The following is a 22,867-nucleotide window of genomic DNA, read 5'->3' on the forward strand; positions in this document are numbered from 1 at the left end:
ACAGGTGTCCTTTGAGTTACCTGTTTTGAATCTCACCCATTCACAAAGCAATGTGGTGCCTTGCAGTTGTCAAACTTGGCAACATCTGTTTCCACAACAGCGCTAAGAGAGCTAATTCAGACTCTGCATGAGTTGTTATTTGTTCTTGCAATGACCAAGTGTAATGTCAAAAAGAAAGACCGTCCGCAGTCCTACTTGTCAGAGCAAGGGCTGGGTAGGTCTTAACCTGGGAACTGGCTTTCCATGCTGCCATAGGAAATGGAAGTGAATGATATTTATCTATTAGCCTGTAGTCTTTGTCTATTTATTTATTATTTTTTCAGATTCGTGAACCTCAATCTCTAACATCAACATGTTAATATTCTCTTTGTTAAATGAGAATAAAACTGAAGGGTTTCTGTTATCAAATTTAAGTATATAAGATTGCAAACTATACCTTTGGGGCTGAAAAACAAAGGAGAGCATTCAATTAATATTCATATCTAGAAGTTTTACTGCAAGTGTAGATTGTGCTTGAATACTTAAGAAGTCATTCAGGAGTGAATCAATACTAATTATTGTAATCAGGAGGGTTAATTAGCTGAAGATGCTGCTGATGGAAAGTTCACTGCTTACAGCCCTGAAAACACCTAAGTTGATGAAATCTGAAAGCAAGACGTCTAAGAGGACTTTGTGTGGAGAGAAAAGCTTGGCTTTCCTTTGGTATTTCAAGAGCCAGTTGCTTCAAAGGGGAAACATAGCTTGTAGTTTATGTTTTGCATTATATTAATTCAGGAGGTATTAGAGGATGCAACTAAATCTGTCTTAAAGATATTTTGTGGTAGTTTCTCATTAGATGCAAGTACCATTTTGGATAACCTGTACAGTCCCTGCAGCATTCATTTGTAGATTACCATAAATTAATATGGATAATCTTGTGCATTTGAAATCTTGTTCCAGCAGTGTTATTGGGAGCAGGTTTTGGGGGGTTTTGTTTGTTTGTTTTTTGTTTCTTGGGTTTATTTTACCATTTGTGTGGAGACAGAGGGTCTTTACGTCATATACATACATAAATTTACGCATGCTCCGTACCAAATATGCAGGTATACATGTGTGTGCATATGCACGCATAAGTTTAAACATATTTTCATTGCAGGTGTTTATTTCTTTACTCCTGTGCCCTCAACACTCCCACTCAGTTCCCATCTGCAAAAAAAGTATTCAACTCCATGTAATTCATTGAACAAGTAGTTCATGACATTTCAGTTAGATGCTACGGAATAAAGACTGAAAAGACTGAAGAAAATCCTTTTCTTTTCCCTTAATTACAGCAGTTGTGTTTCTGCAAGTGAATGTGACTGAATTCAAGCAAAATCGAGCTGTACAAAATCTTTTCTCACAAGTGAACTCAATAAGATTTTTTTATTTGATGCTGGATGTGCTGTTGTTTGGTTGTGGTTTTGGTTGTTGTTTTTCTTTTTTCCCCTTTTTCCCATAGTTATATCTCTTAAGGTTACAACCATGATGAATGTCTGGATGTTTATTCGAGAAAATAAAAGATAACACAAACCCCCAGCACTCAGCCACCCCCCCACACACACACATAAACCCCCCCAAGTCAAGCGATGCTTTCAGAAGAAAGAAATTCTATTTCCAAACACATCCTTCTTTCCTCTCTAATGACATTAGAGATTATCACGTGCAGGTGCTATTTATCTTCGCAACTGCTTTCCTATGACTGTTTTACTGCTTCCAACACATTTCCTTGTATGTCAGCCATAGAAAAGGTAACTGAAAATGGCAGCTGTTGAGAAAGCATGTCGCCATGCCTGGAATGACAGGCATTATCGGGGCAGCAGGAGTTGCTGGCTCTACAGCCCATTTCGACTTGACCTGCCGAATGATTGGCTGCCTGGGATGGTGATGAATCACTGGAGTTTATGAAACAGGACTGCTGGCATCCTCACAGAGGAAATAAAAACGGGGTTTCTTTTTTTCCTCTAACGCTCTTGCCATGGCAAAAAGCTGCTTTTTATTTTTTAGGTTTTGATTTGCTTTTGTGTTATTTCACACTGCAGCGGAAGTCACTTTAATACTGTTCTTGGCAAGTTAATGATGCACTGGAGGTTAACTATCTTTAGTGGATAGAAGGGGGCAGGAATTTTCCCAAATTTGGGCTAAATCCTGACCTGGACTCTCATTTTCTCATCTCTCACTCCAGTCTTGAGACTGAGATAGCATAACTGGTAATCAGCTCAAGCAGGATATAAAAAGGATTTTAGGTGTTCTCACACACAACTTTATTTTCTCTGATATTCTAAGGATCACTGACCGCTCCACAGGCTAGTTATCAGACAGATCCATCCTCGGGTTTTCTCAATGAATGGCTAACATTATATTTCTGGAAAGCATCGCCTCTCAAGTTTGCACTCAGTTTCTAGGTGGTTCGTGAAATTATATTACGCATTAAGCCCACATTACCGGATTAGGCTCTTATGAGTCGGTGCTTGTAGGAAAGTATCGTAGGTCTGTAAAGCTGCCAGTGCACTGACAAGACTGACATAGTGTGGATCACAAGCTGCCCTGCAAAATGCAGCCAAGTAAAAATGATCCTTCTATTTCAATCAAAACACCCCAAATTGTGTTTGGGGGTGGGGAACTGAGATAATAACTCTCTCGTCTCTCCTTGTAGCAGACTCAGTGGCTGATGTGTCAGGCCATTTCCCTTATTCAGGTACAATAACCTAATTTTAAATTAACTCTCTCTGATTCGAAAGAATAGGGTTACCAATAAAATTGCTTAGGAAGTTTTAAATACCGCACTTACACAAAGATAACGCTTTCTGCCATTACATTAGAGAGGGTTTTTCTCAAGTCTTACGCTTTGCTGCCTAAGCTTTTTCTCCACTAGTTTTGAAAAGCAATTTGCGTGCTCACATATGCTATTAGATTTTTTTTCACCTCTCTCCAAATAATTCAGCAGTGGCTGCTGCTGGATGCTGGAGAGGCTGCAGCACTCTTGTTATTTAAGGCACAGCCTTCCAAAGTCCCTGCAAGGCTTCTGAAATAAGAGGAGGGCAAACTTTTACTGGCGAGAGGGGTGGCATCGGCAACTGTTGCTTGTGCCCTTTGGTGTGCGAGGGGTAAATTCTGTCCTTGCTCTGGAGTTCCCATGGCAGCAAATCAGCAGGTCATCTTCAAGAGCAGCCTTTGAGGATGCCAGACAACAGTCTGGCGTTGGGAAGGGGATAGAGCAGAGGGTTGGAGGGGGGAAAGAAACTGATAGAAAATCAGAGATTGGATACAGGAATTTACTGTCCCTTTTAGACAAATGGAGAAGTGAAGAGAAAAGCAAGGGCACCCGGACATAGATCTAGAAATAGAATCTTGCAAGTGTAGATAACTGTGGATGATGCGATAGCTGTGCTAGAGAGTGAAATTTAGATTCAAATCCTGCACCTGCTATACCTGGAAGCTGCAGGTCAGCATCTGAAGAATTGAGGCCCTCTAGAAAGGAAATGGTGAATTATCAGAAAACTTAACTTCTTAGAGACTCAATTTTTCAACTGTAACAACCTTTTGGTTTCGTTTTCTTTCTCTTCTGCCTAAAAAATGGTCTATTTTCAGCTAAACTGCAAGGAAGAAGCTCACTGTAAAGCTTGAGAATTTGCCTGCATCATTTCAGCCCACATTTAATTTTAATGAGAGAGTTATATAACCCCCTTTAAAAATAACAAAACACTAACAGAACTGCATCGGCAACATCAGGTGTTCTGCAGTGCTGCTCCAATGAATCATATGGAGATTTGTCTATGCATGGCTGATGAACATACATTTAACTCAGTTAACCCCCCACCCCCAATTATAGCGATACAAAGTGGCCAGAATTTTTCCTAAAGAGCCTTTCTCACAAAAGGATGCTGAACTAGATGCCTACTCTAGGAACCTTATGGTTTCAGCATTTTTCCTCTTAGAAAATTGTGTTATCAATGGGTTGTTTTTTAAAAAAAAGTTGCAGCTGACTTATTGTGACTCTGCTGAAGTGAAACATTTTATGTTAATCACTAAGTTGGTTTTAATGTTTTGTTTCAGAAAAGAAAGCCAGTGTTCCTATTGGTTGTACTGAGCCCCAAACCTCCGAAACTGTTTAGAACAGCCCATTTAACAGGCAGCTCTGGGACTAATAAACACATGACTTCATTAATGTTCCTTTCAGAGGGAGACTTTGGGGGAAAAACTGAATCAGCGATTTTGAGCCTGCTAAATGTCTTAGTTTGGACGTAGTCCTCGACTCTAGGAAGTCCCTCAGCCTAAAGGTGGGCAGGATCTCAACACACTTGCCTACTTACGCTCTTTCTCTCTGCATCCATTACAGGCCATTATCAGAGGTAGGGTCATGGACTGGGTGGACCTTTTGGTCTGACCTATGTGGCAATCCTTACAACATCCATTCAAGGGGAAATAATAACCCGGACCAGGCACAGTGCTGTTTTCTGCATGTCTGAATGCCTTACAGTTACTGCAGGAGCCTTTTCTTTCTGTCCTTCATGTCTAAGGTTTAATGGGTTCTGTCTGGAGGAAATAACAATGCCAAACAAAGAGAGTTACTTTACATATTATCAGGGTGATTGCTTGTTAGTTTTGAAGACCAAGATGTATGCTAGTGAAAAGTGAAAAAGAGTCTTGTGAAATTTCCTACCATAAAGATGTTACAATTTTAGTGCAAGGTGAGATCCAATCGTTTGCAATTTAAAAGTAAAAAAAAAAAAAGCACATGGTAGTAGTGAATGAGAAGGAAAGACAGAGGTTAATCTTATGAAGGTCCTAACGTTATGAAGGTCCTGCTGTTAGAAGTGGAGTACAAGAGGATAATTAAGATATTGTAATAATATTATCAGATTTCTTTACATTTTGGTTTTTAAGTGAATAAGTGAAATTTTGGCTTCCTGCCCCTTTTGATCGTTCTTACCCAACATCTTGCTTTGCTTATGCCACATTAGAACCCCACACTTGCCTTTGCCCATTGCTTTTGGAGTTGGATCTGCCCTTCAGCGTTGGCTCCTGATCCAACTTTTTGCTGTATTCAGCCCATCTTCACCATCCGCTTCCCTGATCCTGTACCTCTCACAGTAACCAGTCTCCCTACTGGGCAAAAATCTTCATAAATCTCAGATTTATGTAAAATGAGGGAGGTTTTTGTGTCTACTAGTAGTTGTTCCTGTGGTTTTAAAAGGGACAGGAGGAGGTTTTTTTGTTATAGCGGGGTTTTTCTCCTGCACTGTGAAAGCATAACTGGGGTTCTTGCACACTGTGAGGATGGAGCAACACAGATAAGAGCACCAGGTGTGTGATTCCTCCTGTCCTGAGCAATACAAGATCATATTCTTTTCATACGAAGATAATATAATGGCCAAATACAACAATATCAAGTTCCCTCTTCCAGGGTTATTTGGACAGGTGCCTTTTTTAACCATAAATTATATGCCTGCTGTCTAGTATGAAATCAGTTCTGCCCAGTGTGTGCAGTACTCCAGTTTCTGTCCAGGTTGGGTGGTGGTTGTTGATGGGATCAATCAGCAGGTGAGAAGATAAGGTGCTCCATAAAAAAAGATATTTTGTTAAAAATAAGAAAAAATATAAATGTAGAGAAGAAAAAACGGAAAAACAGTCAATGTCTGTTGTCAGGTTGAGATAGGACTGGGTTGACAAAAGCCTTGGTCTTGTGTCTATACGTACAAGGTACCACATAAAGGCAACACCTACCAATCAATAGTGATGCTCTTCAATAGGGCTGTAAATAAATAACAGGATGGTAAGACTTGGTCTGGCAAATATTTACTTGTTACTACTTCAGTATTTGCTAAATACAGTGCTGAGCGCTGTGGAGAGACCAACTGGTGGAAATGGTACCGGCCAGATCCTGCTCAGCACCAGCACTATGCAGGATGGGGCCTGAGGGTCGTGATTGACTAGCCCAGGTATTTTCAGGCTCTTCACAAAGTAGAGTGTTCCTCCAAATTAAAGGCCTTTCCTGACAGCTCTCCATCACATGTAGCATCTGCCTTGTGCCATAAAATCTTGCCTAATTGTTTTCGGAAAGATTGAGTTATTACCTACAAAATGGAACAAAGGCCTTATACCCACAGTGAGATGAAATCACCTCTTCAGTGGTATAAAATAGGAAGGAAAAAAAAAATAGTAGCGAGTGGGAAGTTTTACTATAGCAACCAAGTTTATATAATATCAATGTGCTTCAAGTGAAAGCTCTAGAAATGCTTAATTTGAGGTAACTTTTCACAGGGCTGATTTTAAATGACGTTATTTCTGAAAATTACTGATCAGCTACAATAACCTACAGAAGGTGGGGGGGGACGACCATCACAAGCGGATAGATTTCAATACCTAAAATTCATTCATCAGCTTTAATCAATAATTAAATTTGCTTTTTAAAAGGGTTTTGGTTATGTAAAATTGTTTTATTTCTCAAAATAAGATGAAGGGAAGACTGATGTGTGTTTCAGAAATAAAAACAATCCTTAATGAGAGGTTAAGGCTTCATAATGCAAAACTTTACTCTAATGTTAGATCTAACTGGCAAAGATGGATTTGTTACAAATAATGAAAATCTTCACATGTAAAATGGTTCAGAATCGGGTCCATTATTATTTTCCACTCAAATGCACTACTTTTTGCTTTAATTGTTTACGGTGCTTACACATTCTCTAGCTCTGCCCAAATGCTTTGTGTGACTTGTGCTCATGTGTTTTGCTTTCCTTTTTTATCTTTTACCTTTCTCGTCCCTCCAGAAGTCTGCTAATAAAAGTTAAGCTGATGAGCTTCCTCTCTCCCTTATAGGCAGGTAGGCTCACGTCCTGCCGCACAAACCCAAATGCTGTGTTTTCTGCCCTTAGCCATGCTACTGCTTTCAGGCTGATGGTTTGCCTGGAAGGTTATTTCTTTGTGACAGATAGTGAACACCTCATTTGCATTCACTAACACTATCTGGACCAGATTTCTTTTTCCCCTCGCATTAGTGGAAGCTTTCGAGTGATTCCACTGAAGTCATTTGAGCCCGCTCCAAATTTACACCGCTGTCGCTGAGCTCTGCCTCTGCCGCCTCTGTTAGAAACTTGCTTTGATGCCAGAGATAAGCTGAATCCCAAGCATGTTCATTGGCTTAGGGGGGAATAAAGCAGAGGATTTGAACTCTCTTCATACTGCCTTGCAGGCTTGGGAGAGAGTGAAGTCATTTGGAAACTTTCCCTTGAAGTGCTTCCAACAGTAGCACTTCCTTGGCCCAATACTGGGGGTGGAGGCAAGTTGATTAAAAGACTTGCAATTAAGGAAAGGGTGAGGAGGGGTCTGGAGAGGGGACATGATGTGCCATTTGGCTATAGGATCTGGGAGGGAAGGGGCTGTCCGCTCTCTTTGTCACTCACCGAATGAAAACCACCAGTAGTGATGTTAGAGTGACATCATACATTCAACACCAACCCACCACTCAACCCCTGGCTTACTCCAGCTGAACTTTTTGGGCTATTTTTCTTCCTTTCCTCTGAAGAGGTGTTCGGTTTTCAAAGGTTGAGTTGTTTGGAGAAATTGCATATAGCTCTGTGTTTGAAAAGCCGCTTGAACTGTGACTAGTCTGCAAACGTGAGGTGGAATTGTTTCACCTGCAATGCTTTAACATATGGAGAAACCAAGGCACAAAGAGTAAATGATGCAACTGCGGGGGCAAGCAGGGTCTGGGCCTCTGAAACGAGGGGAGGATGGATAGGAGGCAACATTTGTAGCTGGAATAGGATTAAAGCCTGAGAATTGCTGATTCCAAATTCCAGGTTCCTTCCTCAAAACTGCCATATGCTCCACCAGCTGAAAAAGCTTAATATCGGCGGGCAGCGATAGCACAGCAATAATGCAGCTCCTCTAAGCCAGTGTTTGCATCTATTGTCTGATTTATGCTTTGAAAATTAATGCAGCTTCATTTGCCATTCCCTTTCCCCATTTGCCTCTGTACCATAGTAAAAGACCAAATCTTCCATTTTTCCTGCATTTTTAATAAAAGTCACTATTTAGCGCACACGTGCAGGTCTAGAAACTGGCATTAATGTTACGAATAACAGCTGAGCCTGTAACAGTGTGAGATGTTCTTTTTTTACCACTTACCCTCTGTATTCAAGAGTTAATTCATACATAGACGCTACGTAATTTATGTTTGAGAAACTAATTATTCAAATGCAGTTTCTCCTTATAAGCTCTCCTTGAATCATATCTCGGTATCTTTTATAGAGAGGGTTTCTTTTTGCATTTGTCGCTGTTCCTGCCTCTAACTTTTAAATGGCAAAAGCAAATGTGCTTTGAAAAGTGTGTTACACTGTAGTTGTTAAATAAAGCAATAACCTATGCACTTGTAATGCTTTCTCTATGACCTACTTACATACTACTTCACCCTCCTTATAGTATGATTAAAAGCTGCTTTGAATCCACTATTCCCTCAAGGGATTTGAGGCTAGAATTTAACAAACTGCTGAGAAGGCTTAAGTCAGTAAGAGGGCTTCCCTACAGCTTCTTCCAGCTAATTCACATGTAATTAAAAGGAAAAATAAATATTTCAAAAGAACATACGTTTTAATGAAGCATTTTTAAGCACTTACACCTTGTGAAATGGGACAAATTTATAAAGATCTCACTATGCCATATGCAGATTTTAAGCAAAATTATTTGTGACTCTCTCCTTCTCGCCCCCTTTGCATCCTGTGCAAGGCGTGGATTTACTTTTCAGTCAGCAGCAATGGGACTGTGGTCCTTAAGTGAGACTGAAGTCCCTTAGACTTCCAAAAAAAAAGATGAAGAAGAGGTACAGATCCAGCTGGACAGGGTGAAATTAGGGTGGAGACTTCTTACTTAAAAGAGTATCTTCATCCTCACTGAGCTGCCTGTATTTCTCCTGAGCTAAAACCTGCCTCTTCTACAGTGGCAAGATTTTGAAATCGAAAGTTAATCCATCTCTGCTCTGGGCTGGATTAACCACCATGGAGGCCTCAGATCAAAACTCAGGTGGCTGCATCCAGCCAGAGAAAGTTGGGCTGGTTTCTCCTTTTATTTCGACTTGGGTACTTATTTGTTATCTGCTGTATAGTCCTACAAAGCAATGGATGGGTGACGTAGAGGAACTGCTATTAATTGAGTAAAAAGCCACAGCTTTGCTTTGTGCATGTCTACATAGATGTTTAGGTGCCATGGTGATGAGGACAGTATGTGGACATATAGAACTGAGCAGATTAATAACGCTATAGATATCTGTTCAGGATTGCAGCTGTCCTGCAAGGATTAAGCTGAGGGCCAAGTGAACTTCTTCTTTCTTTAGTCTTGCAAAGTAGGCAAAAAAATCAGCAGCCTGAGGGTTTTTTCTTCCTTTTAACTGTTTTAAATGGAAAAGTCTCTTAGTGCAATAAACCAGACTCTGAAAATTTGCCTCATCTGTATTTTTAGTGTCAAATCAATATTGGTCAAAATTTAAATAACACTTGGCTTGATTGATGGCATATTTATTTATTGGTCAACTTCATTTTATGTTATAATACTCTTCAAAAACTTTAAGTGTAGTAGTTTTTAATTCGCATTTGTTACTTTGTTCAAGCATTGATTATGTAGAACAAATGAAATCATAAAACCTGGGGAGAGATTCAGAAGGAGAAGCACACGCAATGCAGAGAAACATTTTGTCTGTCTAGACTGCTCAGATCATCCAGTAATCTTCGTAAATATGTTAATATTCTTTTGCCTGGAGCTGCTTTGTATTGAAGCAAGTAGGCTTTGGAGATGCAAAGGAAAATTTATACAGATTTTCAGGGGGCGGTAGCGTGGGGGGGGTGGCTCCAGCTATTTGTATGTGTGGAATTTTGTGTGAGTCTTGGTGGTGTCGCTTCTGTGTGCTGGCTGTGGCCAACTCCGAGTGCAGCGGGGTTGGGAATGGGCTTTTGGCAGGTTACAGCCATGAGGAAGGATTTGCCATCGTTACTTATTTAAATCCCTATTTTTGATCAGTGAAGACAGAGTTGCTACTTAGCCTCTTGCGAGCCAGTAACACCACTTGGAGCGTTTCATGGGTGCTAAGGTCTGAATGGCAGGATTTCGAGTAGAGAGAGCATGGACTGAGCACTCTGCCTAAATGTCCCCAGTGCTCCCAGTTTGGCAGTGGCCACTGTGCCTTCATAGCATACTGGGAAGAACTGAGTCTGTGCAAACCGCTCGCGTGTGCTGGTAGAAATTGAAGCAGGGGGTGCCCGGCTGCTCACTCCACGGGGGCGAAGCTCCCCCCTTGATAACGCCGTGGGTGCACCCCCCGAAACCCGACCGTGGGGCAGCGGGGAGCGCTGCTGAGGCAGCCGGGCGGGCGCTGGGGCTGGGGCGGCTCTTCCCTCCCTCCCACCCCGCCGCCCGCAAACTTTGGCCGGGCGCTGCCCGCGGGGGAAGCGGCGACCCGACCCCTCCACCGCGGGGAGCCCCGGGCGGCGTGTCCCCCATCCCCGGTGCCTATTCTAGGCCTCTCCCCGGGGCGGCGGGCCCCGCCGGGGGCTCAGGGGTTAACGGGGAGCCGCAGCGGGGAGATGGCTCCGCCTCCCCGCTCAGCACCTGGCGCTCCACCGACAGTTGCCTCAGCAGTCGATTTCGGAGGGGATTGGCGGAAAAAACCAAAGAGGGGGAGAGAAATGTGACAACTGCCGGGGCTGGCGGCTGCCGCGGGGAGGCCTCCGCACCTGTGCCTGCCTCTCCGCCGCCCGGCGCAGTTGTGGGATCCGCCGAGCCCCGCCGCATCCTCCCTCCAGACCGCCGCGGCGCCCCCGGAGCCCAGCATGACTTCTTCGTTCAAGCTGGATTTCCTTCCGGAGATGATGGTCGACGGCCGCTTGCTGGTCTCTGATAGAATGTAAGTGGTGGCGGGGTTGCCGCCGGGTACCCCCAACCCCCCACACCGGGTACCCCCCCGCCGCCGGGCGCGGGGCTTTGGCCGGGTCCCCTCCCGCACCCTCCGCCCCTCCGCGGGAGGAGAAGGGGGGGTCTTCCCTCCCCTTTCATTTTCCCACCCCTTTCTCAAGTCACTTGGTGGTCTCCGTGTTGTGTCCCCCGCCTCTCCCGAAAGGGCGGCAGCTGGGTGTTTAGTATTCCGGCAGGTCGGTAAAGGCGGGCGAGGAGCGGCCGGGTGAGGGTTGGGGAGGGGGGGTGTTTATCCGCTGCTGATGCAACGTGGAGAAACGCGCAGCGATCGCGCAGAACCGCGTGCGCTCCCCTCCGTGCCCAGCGGGAATTCCTGCACAGCCACTTGTCCCCTGCGCCCAGCCCGGACCCACCCGTGCTACTCTGCCCTTCCCCAGCAGGATGAAAATCCACTTGAAGCAGCTTCCTCAGTTTGTCAATTCGAATGAAATCCTGGGCATCCACTGAGAATAACACCAGGCAGAAAGCAAGGATTTTTCTCCTTTTTTTTTTTCTTTTAAACCTGTTCTCGACAGCTTCCTGGTATGGAGAGTGTTAATTAGGGTGAGGATGGTTGTTTTACACGCAGTTGAACTGGGGATGAGGTTTATCGGAAGGTGCTGAATGCCGGAATTTCAGGAAGAGAAGTATTCCCCTAGCCCAACTCTGCTCCATTAATCTCAATCTGAAAGTTTCTATTATCATCCTCTTGGGCATTGCCAACTGACAGGGATTTTCAGGTAACCTAAGCGTTATATGAAAAAAATAAAAGCTAGAAGCGAGGAAATAGCCACTTGCTGAAATATACGAAAGCTGAGGACTGTACTGCATTTTTACAGTATCCAAAATGTCTTTTATTTTGTTGCTTTTTCTTCTTTCATCAGGATGACAAATGTGATTTGAGTTACATTAGAATGAAGCGAGAGGCTTTGGCATTGACTCTGTACTGGAGCTATTCCGGTTGAGGCAGCACTTAAGTTACAAGTGTAAATAAACCCGTGTGTGCAGCAGAGACTGTCACCTGTGATTTGCACAAATCAGGTTGCATACTGTGCCCCCATCTAAGACTATTCAGACTTTTATTACCTTCTTTACTGGCAAGCAAACTTTCTCCTAAGTTGAAGTGCTTTCCCTTGCACCAGCAGTGTTCTGCATGGAGATATTCAGTACTGGCCAGCTGTTCGGGCAGCTGAGATTTAACAAGTGTGTGGGAGGGGGGAAAGAGGCAGGGGGAGAACCTGCTTGGTGTGGATGACTTATAGTATTTTTACAGTCCTTGAAGGACAGCACAGTGTTTGCGTAAATGCTGCACGTTATCTCAGTTCCGTGATCTTAAATTCAAACAAGTTCTCTGCTGTGTTTTGTTTTCCCATTGTGAGATCCCTGTTTTCATTGGCACCCGTCAGTTGTGGAAAAGGTGCTGTATTTCTCCCCTTTTACATAAATTGCATAAATTTTACTATTAGGATATAAAGTCACAGCTGAACATTTGTATCGCTTCCTCTGTGGGGACTTGCCACAGCCAAGCTTTCCCTTGTTTTTATCATCTCAGCTTTGATTAGACTTTTTACCTGCTGTCCTTCCAGGCAGTCAGAAAAGATGCTGTTACCAAACATCTCCAAGCTCAAAGGCACTATTAACTGTGGCTGATGATGCCTTGTTGTCACTTAGGCTTATATAACTTTATCTCCAACTTACCCCTTGAGGGGAGAGTTCCATGTCAAACTCTTCCTTCTGCATTGCTATCTTTATACTCTTCTTCTTTGGGAGGCATCCATAATGTATTTTAACACAGCTTGAAACACAGTCAATGTTCATCAGACGCAGGTCATAATGTGTGTCCAAAGAAACAAAAATTACTTTAGAGATATGTCAGCTTCTAAGTGGATCTCAAAATACAGAAGTTTAATAATGGAATTGTCAAATACACACATCCTGGTAGGATTTGGTGCTGGTTCCTCGTATTGGGGGGGACTTCCTAATCTCTTGAAGAAAGAAGTTTACCTCCTGCATCATCAGCGGTCGTGTGGTGATGTGCTTCCTTGTGTTAAACGAGCTTTGCTTTGCTGCTGCTCTAAGTTAATTGTGAAGAAGTAGGATTTCAAGGGATCATGTATCGTGCATACAAATTAATATCAAGGCTAAATTGCTATTTACTGAAGGAGCTCCTAGTCTTAAAAATAATAATAATTAAAAAAAAATCTTGAAAGTAAATGCTGTCTGTGGAAGCTTTGCTACCCTGCCTTTCACTGTTGAAAACATCCTTATTTCCTTCTTCTAGCCAAGTAGTAACATACATTTATTTGCAAGTCCCCAGCTCTCTGGACTAATCAGTGCTGACGAGAATGCAGTTTCATTACGCGTAAGGGGTCATGGGCACGTATGCCCCTCACCCTTGAGCTGGCTCACCCCAGCCGTGCAGCGAGAGGCCGGCAGCGTTCAGGGGGTGGCACGGGGCGTCGCAGAGCGTGCTCCGAGTTATGATGCTGCACAAAACTTCTAACCTCGCCATCTGGTCTAGCCATTGAGTATCGCTTAGTTCAGGCTTTGGCAGAAAGGAATTTCCTATTTTAGAGCGAGGCAATTAGCAAGATATATGTAAAACTCTTCTCTTTCACAGTGAAAATATGCAGAACTGGATGATTTTTTTTTCTTCTTTTTTATGCCGGTGGCGTATCAGATGTTTTAGGAAAACCATACTGTGTCACTTACACTTCCCATTCTTTACACATTTAAAAAGTCTTTCTAAAGGGAATTCTTTTCAGAATCATCCATTCTTTCAACAAGCAACAGCGATGGAGAATTTTCAAGGAATAACTTTCAGCGCATACCTATTGTGAAGGTTAACTGCCAGTTTGATAATTATCAAACTTAAAATGCTCTTACCTCTGTGAGACTGTTAATTGCTCTTAAATGTTGCTTCCTCCCAATTTTTACTGCTATTAAGTTAAATAGAACATCAGATACTTTGAGTATGATTATTTAGTATAATTAAATTGTATGCATGGCATCAGTGTACCTGGTTAGTAACTGAACGGCAATTTTATTAACAAGAATTAATTAATGAAATGGCTTCGGAAAATAGATACTCCGGGATATGAAGCGTAAAGATGCATGAGCTTTTGTTCTTGAGGGCAGATGGCAAGCTGGATGCTCTAGTCATTGTAAATGCTTGCAAAGAGACTGCTTGGTTAGTGCTCTACTTAAAGGATCAGAGATTGTTTGACTGATGTTACGTGTGGCCTGTGTGTGTTAAGTGTGTGGAAGAAGCAATTTTGAAGATAAGATGTAGGTGGAAATAGCGTGTGTATATTTAGGCAGGGTAGGAGAGGGTTAATGGTTACTAAGTGCGGTTATAAAATGTGAGTTCAATGTAATTTGCTTAGTAATTTCACTGGCTTACATGTACGCACCAACTGGATAGTTGTAAAGTTGTTGCTTCGAGGATTAAATACTCATCATAGTAACCCCCCACGTTGATTTCTGCAATGCCACCAAAGATTTTCTGTTCCACGATACACATTCCGCTGCCTGGGATGACCTTTAATGTAAATGAGTCATAGTGTTTGTTGCTACCAAGACAAACTCAAATTTGCCTTTAATTTTTGATAGCTCAGTACAATGCCAATAAAATATATGATGCTTAAAGCAGTCCACATGCAACTGCATGGGTTCTATGGCACTTATGTGTAAAAGCATTTAGCCTTTGAATTCCTGCCTCTTGTAATCCAAGATGAATCAAAATCAGGTATATGTGCAATATACTAATTAGAAAGGCAGTGGAGATCAATTTCCAATGCTTTTTGTTTGTTTGTATTTATTGTTTAATAAATAAGGGATGTTATCATTAACAGGCCGTGCTAATACTTTGGAAAAACAAACCTTCCCTTTCTGCACTACACTTGCAAAATAGGACTTTTTCCATCATAAGCTAGAGATAATAATTAAAACAAAACCAAACTTCACCACAGGGAGAATTCAACGTACTGTTAAAATTTTTTTCAACTATTTGGGTGTTTTTATATGTAGAATATCAAACCATGAATTGCTAACTGAAAATGGATAGCTGGGTATCGGCTGTTTAAGTCCATAGCCTCACCCTTATACTGGCATTTTATTCTGACTTTTATTTAGTAATAGGTACATTTTAAGTGTCATGACATTTTACTTGAGTTACTTGCATGACAGATTCCTTGGGCCACTACTGAGGGAAAGTGAAGCAAAAGAAGAAGAAAATTCTTGATTGTTGACAAGAGCTTCAGAAAGGAAAATAAATCTTTTTTATATCAATTCAGTAATTATTATTTCATGATGTCCTTCTCCCCATTATCTTTTCTAGTGGCTGCCTAGAACTCCATTCAGTATTAACCTACAATATTTAAATATATTCTCCACTTCCTGTGATATGATCTTACAAGTTTTGAAGCCTCCTCCACATGTATTCATCATCCAAATTAATCATCAGTTATGATCGCTTTAAAAAACTTTGACAACTCTAAATATTTCATTGGCATTTTAGGGTGTTTGATATCTTATGAGCATTTGGACTAGTCACATTTCATAAGTAATTCATAGATTAATATAAAAATATTTGACCCAACCGATATGGGGTAACGGTGTACAAAATCTTTTAGTTTTTAAAAGCTCCTGGAATGAAGATAATACACTTTGACAAGACAACCCTCTAGAGAAAAATAATTGTTTTGTAGTTAAGCACATAAAAACCTCTTTCCTTTGAAAGCAGTGAGATGATTTTTTTTCTCTTCATTTCTACAGACTGTGTTTCTATAGCAGATTATTTCTTGTGTGTTCATATAATTGCCCAAGTATATTGCATCTCCTGACATGGTTTCCTTTGATTAATACAAGCTGGTGACAGGGCAAGGTTAACCAGAAGCTAAAGTCACAAAACAGAGAATACACAGAGAGAGCGAGGCTGAGCTTCCCTTGCCAAAGAAGTGGGAAAACAGGAAACAAACCTTCATAGGTGCAAGAAAAATGCAGAAACAAGAATGCCTATTTGGAAAATAAAAACTAATTAGAGCAATAAATGTAATGTTCTCAAGTAATTGTAAAATAATTATTCCCCTTTAGAATCATCATACTTTAATTGCTTTCCCCCGCATTCCTGCGTTCCGCCTGCCTATGGAAAGGAAGAGAAGCACTTGTGTTCCCTCCAGGATTTCATTTTTCATTTGCTCTAAGCTGCTGACTTTCTCATAAAGGTTTTCAGAAATATGTTATATTAAACACTATTGTGTTCTTCCATATGGTGTTAAAAAGAAAAGGTGAATGGCAGATGCTGAAACTATAAATTCTCTCCTATCGTCCAGGTAAAGCACCTTGAGATTTAGTTGTGCAGTTTATCCATCCTCTGTATCACAGATTTATAATCAATCTCTCATTTTCATTGACTGTGTTACATAAATAGGACACACTTCAGCAGTGTATTCTCTTCACTCACAGCTTGATCCTTGAAAAATCAGCTGACAATAGTTTAAAATTATAATATTAATAAAGAGGAGATCATCTGGCCTTCAAAATGACATCTGAAAGCAGCTCTGTTTTGTGCTAAATCTTAATTACTGTATTTAAATGAATGCCTAAATGAGCCAATTCACAAAGGAGTTGCCTACTGTACCAATGATGCCTGTTTGGTGCTTTTTTGGCTCTTTTTTTTATTTCCTGTGGGTTTACACAAGTATAAAGCAGTTTATATTGAAGAGGACAGCTATGTTCTCTGACCTTTTAGAGCTGAACTGAGTCTGGTCTCTGCCTTGGGACAGCCTCTCCCTTGTCCATCAAACAGTGGCAATGCTTGAAGCCATGTTCAAAAGCAATGCCACAAAAGAAACATTGGCACAAGAGCAGCAGGAAAGACTCCGTGTCAGCCACCTGAGTGTTATTTTTGAATTTACCTATTGCTTACTATCAGGAGGAGGAAATTCTCACACCTGAAGGAAGGAGTTGTGGCTTAGGACCGAGGTGCAACTTACACCCTGCCTGTAAATGCGCCAGCCCTGCTGCCTTCGATTAGTCTGGAAGGGATGTGATCATGTCCAGCTCTGCCCAAGTTAGTCTGGAAGAAGATAAATGTGTCCAGCTGTGCCCAGGTTACTCTGGAAGGGGGCAGTTGTGTCCAACTGTGCCCAGTTCACCCCACTCCTCACTGCCACCAGGGATGCACTCATCCTCTCTGAAGGAATTTGCAGGGAATTAATCTCTGTCCTTTCCCCGTCAGCCTCTGCGAGTTGAGCCGCTTCGGGTTTGCCAGGAAAACAACAACAGCAACCTGAGTATTTTGTTTTATGATTTTTCACATCACTCTTGATTTCTTAGGTCGTTCTGTGGATCTTACTCTGGGGTCTTAAAGTTTACAACCATGGTAATTTGAGAGATGCAGCCATTGATCTTCCATTAAAATGGCATTAGTGATCTACTGATTTATTATTATTATTTTCCTTTTTCTGTGCAGGTTAGCATCATAAAGCAAATATAGCCCTGACAGAAAGGCTTAACACTGACTGTCTCCCAGCAGTGGTGGAAATTCATTGCAATGCTGATTTACAACTTTTTCAGTTCCTTGTCGTTCAAATGTGCTGACCCTTAGACACCAGTGGAGCTGACGTGTGGGTAAGAGACAGGAGATGTCCAGCTACACCCCCCCTCCTGTAGGTGGGTATCTCCTGGATAGGAGGACAGGCAGTTCCTGTGGAACCAACTATGACCCTTTCTGTCTCAGACTATATTACGCTTTTTCTTGAACTCTGCATCCTATATCCTTTGAAACAGTTCCAGTCTGATTGCAAGTCACAGCTGACAAGAGCTATCTTTTGTTTCATAACCCTGGAAAATAATGAAGATCCTTCATCCTCTTAATTCAAAGGCAGGACGCCATGTTTTCATTTGATACACACGCACTCCTCCCTCTTTTTGGTTCTTGATGGCTTCACATCACTAACTTGCTCAGAGATGAAAAACAAAAAGAAATCCACGACTTGCTTGACCCACCACTTGTTGTGTCGTTGACTCCAGACCTTGCTGGCACTTGGTCCAGTGGTCCTGACGGTGCCTGGCCTGATGTGCCTGAAACAGGCCCAAGTAATTGAAAGTTATTAACTTCTGGCAGAGGATAAGATGATTAAGGGAGTGGAGCATCTCCCCTCTGAGGAAAGGTTGAGGGAGTTGGGGCTCTTTAGCTTGGAGAAGAGGAGACTGAGGGGTGACCTCATTAATGTTTACAGATATCTAAAGGGTGAGTATCAGGAGGATGGAGCCAGGCTCTTCTCAGTGACAACCAATGACAGAACAAGGGGTAATGGGTTCAAACTGGAACACAAAAGGTTCCATTTAAAATTGAGAAGAAACTTCTTCTCAGTGAGGGTGACAGAGCCTGGAACAGGCTGCCCAGGGGGGTTGTGGAGTCTCCTTCTCTGCAGACATTCAAACCCACCTGGACACCTTCCTGTGTAACCTCATCTGGGTGTTCCTGCTCCGGCAGGGGGATTGGACCGGATGAGCTTTCGAGGTCCCTTCCAATCCCTGACATTCTGTGATAATTGTATTTGAAAATCTACAAAATCAAGCCATCTATTCCTTTCCTGTCTTTATTTTTTTTTTTATCCTGGCTCACTCAATTGCTGAGATCTGTCAGCCTTCGCCTGCAATTCATTGCTGTTGAGAGAGACATCTGGCTATGCCCTTTATCAATAAACGCTTTTATTTTTTGTTAATATTTTACCACAGATGGATCATAGAACAAGCATTAAGAGTCTGAAATGTTGTCAAGCACACTCCATGCCCAGTGGCTATCTCTTAAAGAAAATCCTATTTTGTACCTGCTTTTCATACAAAACACTGTAGAAATCGCAAGATAGATGGCTGCAGTTTTGCTTGATTTTTGCCATGCATTTTAGTAAACTTCATCCCCGTGTCACATCGTTGAAGGGTGTAAAGGGTTTAGATTGTGGGGTGACAATAAAACCCTGGCAGATGTATTGTTAACCTCCTCTACCCCCCCACTTCCCCCTTTTCCCTTCTTCCCCGCTTCCCACTCAGGACAGGTGATTGGGAGGGAAAGAAGGACAGAGAGAAGAGAGTTGGAAAAATTAAAGATGTTTTACTAATGCTACTGATAAGAATAGAGAAAATAATACAAAATATACAAAAATGATCTTGAAAGTCTCAGCAACTGCAGAGCCGGCACCCGAAGTCCTGGACTGGACTCTGCAGCCAACCGGAGCTGGATTCAGTCTCTCACTAGGCCTCAGTTTGCAGGGACGACTAGCAAGGTCCTCTCCTAATGTCGGCCATAAGCAGAAGGGATGAAAAGAAGGGAAAAAAGGGACGAGATCCTCGTGATCTCCCACTTTTATATGAAGTATTCACGTGAATGGAATGTTATACACAGTTGGTCAGTTTCTTGGTCACCTGTTTCTCGTTGCCCCTCTTGCCAGATGTCAGTCTGTCCTTATCAATAACTTCACATTCCATTGCTATGTTTGCCAAAGCATGTATGGGGTTCTCCAGGAATATGCAGCTAATATGAAGCTTTAGCTGACAGGCAAATTCACTAAAAGAGAAACTTGTTTTTTAACAAAACCAGGACAAAGGGAAAAAATAATCTATCATTTTATTTACAATGTTTCAGTATAAGCATACAGAAAACTTCATCATTTCATTAGTCAGTAAATAAACATTCATTTTTTTTTTAAGTTCAGACTGTTACTTCAAGTATGAATTCTCTTCTGTAAACTCCTAGTTCTTTCGGATTGTTTAGTCTTTAAAACTGATTCTTGAAAATATCCTGATTGGGAGCTGCTTCAGACATTTTACTGTTAAAAATATAAATGCCTCATTAAGGGGTAGCCACAAGTTGAGATGATCTCTCCAAGGAAAAAATTGCAAACATCGTTCCCCTTGTCCTAATGTGACCCATGTAATGCAACTTGTTTCTTGAAGGACTGAAATTTTAGGATTGCAAAGTGAGCACTGGCTTTCTCTGACAGGTTCAGAGTTGCCGGAGGGAGGAGAAGAGGAACAAATAAAATGAGCATTTAATTCTGCAGGTTGTGGAAAAACAAGTGAGGCAATTCGTAGAAAAAGAGAACGTCTCTGGACACGTAAAGCACGATTATCTGATATTTTTTTATCAACTATAGCCTGCAGTTCATGTTCAAGCCAAACTTCCAATGGGCTTACAGGAGCTTGGCTTGAATGAGGAATGCATAATGCTGGGTTTTGTGTCCCATTCAAGGCTGTCCAACTCTGATCCATGAATTGCAATTGTATAAATGTTTTTTGCAGTCTTTTTTTGGTTGCTCTCTTCAGAGTGAGCTTCAACATGGAAACACAAGGCAACTAACCTTTCAGATACTATTCTACGTCCTAGCAGAGTGAGTTGCTAGTTTGATGATGGAGTGGAAGATAAGTTGATTTTCCTCTGCCACGTGTTCTTTTGAGGGACGTTCACTCACCTCAGGTTGGGGCAGGGGGTTTCTTTTGTTCTAGAGGAACCTTTTCCCCTTTCGTAGAGAGGAGGCTTCATGTTAACGCCTGAGGGCTCTCAGCTTTCACCAACATATATCTTTATCATTTGGCTGCAGAAGACAGAGTATGACTTTTCCTTTTAAGTCAGTTTGCTGGCTGTGGAGAAAAGAGTAAATGCAGCAGCTTCATAACAGAGCTCAGATATAGTCAAAGTCCAGCAGTATCTTACAGATTTTTAAAACAGTTGTGTTTGCCTGATTTCATTATCCTTTAAGTGTAACCTTGTACCTCATGTGCTAGACCACATTTATTTATCTTCAAGATTCTGTACAATGAAGAGAACCTCAGAGTTTTCCTATCTTCTTCTTACCATGCTCAGTATCTGTGTTGTTCCTGGGGTATTTCACTGGAATGGAGCTTTGCATGCTTTATTATATGTTGTAGTGCATAATGACTTAGGGGCAGATTGTGTATTTTTGAGCTTTTTTCCTGCTACAGCCATTACAACATGGCCCTGTTAATGTTGATGTAGGGTTCCTAGCTGTCATTGTAAAGTAAGACAGAAGCAGCTCTTCAATGTCCTATGCAAAGTCTACTTTGGAACAAACATGCAGTAATTCATAGAGGAGTGAGATCTATTTTCCAGCCATCAATATTGTTCACCAGGCTTAGTTTAGCCCAAGCAGTCTTCATCAGCACTGCCTGATCCATGTGTTTTTAAAGTATTATTCCAGGCTCCTTTAGGTCATTTCTTCTTCCCCTCATGTGTACAGTTTATCGGATTTGGGAAAAGGTCCCACATTGTTGCCTGTGTGTCCTTGTCAAGGAACAGCAGGATATTCGTAGCAGGAGATACACACCAGGATTCAGAAAGGAACAATTTTCAGCTTGCTAAGATATCCATATTGCTACCTGGATGCTCTGCAGGAGCTAGAGAGGTTTTGACTGTTTCTGTGGCTCTTTGCTCTCTCTGTCCTCACCTCCACATCAGGGGACACTTAGACTTTACTTCACTGGCCTGTAGAGGATTTGAAGGTCTCTGAGCTTCCCTAGGCTCTCTATTCCTACTCAAGTGGGAAAGGAAAAGGACACGACTGCTGCTGACTTGAGCCAGTCAGATCTGATTTTTCTGTTTGGTTTGAAGCCACAGATATGGAATGAATTTGGAGTTAAGAGATGCCAGACCCCTGGGTAAGATGAATATTGTGGCAGGGAGATATGCAGAAGAAAACAGGAGGAGAAAGGTATGTATTTAGGCAGACTTTCATAAAAGATGCAAAATCAGGATTACTTAGCAGAGAAAATAACCATTTAAAATTAATGTTATGTTTAAAAAGTGGAGCATCATTTGTGTTAACAGGAGTGAAGATTTCATTTTTAAGCTCAGCAAAGCCTCAAATCCCAGAAAATGCAAAATTGCTGCTGATAATTTCTAGAGTGTGAACCTGGAAGGCTTCACGAAAACTTAGAAAGAAAGAAAGAAAGTTCCCTCCCCTTTCCAAAAAATCTTTGAGAAAAAAATAATCTGTAAATATTTAACGGCAAATAATTACATTGCCAAGAACCAGCAAACAAAGCCCTTTTATCCAGTCCTATAATATGCTGTAAATAATGAAAACCCTCCTAGATCTAGCTGAAAAACTTTTTCTTTTTTTAATCAGTGAAGAAGCTTAGCATCTAGCACTTTAAAAATCCATCAACATGGCTAAAACTCATTTTCCAGTCTCTTACGACTTCATGTCACATTGTTCTCTGTCCTTGACATATACCAGTTTGCCCTGCTTATATCTGTTTAAAATGCTGGGAGCCTTAAGTGTGCTTTGCTCCACATTGTGTACCTACCACATTGTGTTCCACCCTCTCCTGCCTCACAAGGTAGGAACTACCCTGCTCTGCTGTCTCCACTTGGCCACCACTGAAAGGTTGTTTTGACTGTTGGGTCCACTCAATATTTAAACTTCTGTGATTCTTTATCAGCTAATCTGGTGGAAGAAGTTCCTATAAATATCTGCAAAACATGTATTTTATTTTCCTCCTTTCTTGGTAAAATACGTAAGAGAAACCTATTGAACTTGGAGAACTACCTGTTATACAATGATTCTATATTCTTAGTAGCCAGATGATGGCTAATGTCTCAGAACTTCCTGGAAATATCACCATCATTTTTGGTCTGTGCTCACTGACCCCACATACTGGAATTATCAGCCCTGCCTAAGACTTGTTAGGTCTTCTGGGGATCTGTTGTCTAATGAAAATGCTACTTGACAGAATATGGTAGGTTTTCTCACATCATTGTGGTGAAGGCTTTATTAGGTTCTCTCTCATCTCCATTTTTTAAATAGTCTTGTACTACAGTTGTGAACCAAATATGATAGTATCATGTTTTGTTGTTTTTTTTTTCCCACAACCACAAGTTGCCCTA

General features: G+C 41.7%; 1 protein-coding gene across 13 annotated transcripts in view; it reads left to right on the plus strand.

Annotated features, from left to right (window-relative positions):
* Positions 1–22,867, plus strand: part of CELF2 (CUGBP Elav-like family member 2) — a gene marked incomplete at both ends in the record, with an annotated part of 370,914 nt that overhangs the window by 117,794 nt on the left and 230,253 nt on the right. For 4 of the 13 annotated variants that reach the window (XM_080352314.1, XM_080352311.1, XM_080352321.1 and 1 more), the window contains one exon: positions 10,836–10,909. The exons of the other annotated variants lie outside the window; for them this stretch is intronic. In XM_080352314.1, coding sequence (XP_080208440.1) covers positions 10,836–10,909 — 74 coding nt within the window. Of the gene's footprint in view, positions 1–10,835; positions 10,910–22,867 lie in introns of those variants that run through there. 13 annotated transcript variants of the gene reach the window in all.

This window comes from Nesoenas mayeri (genome assembly GCF_963082525.1).
Source record: "Nesoenas mayeri genome assembly, chromosome: 1".
Classification (NCBI taxonomy): Eukaryota; Metazoa; Chordata; class Aves; order Columbiformes; family Columbidae; genus Nesoenas; species Nesoenas mayeri.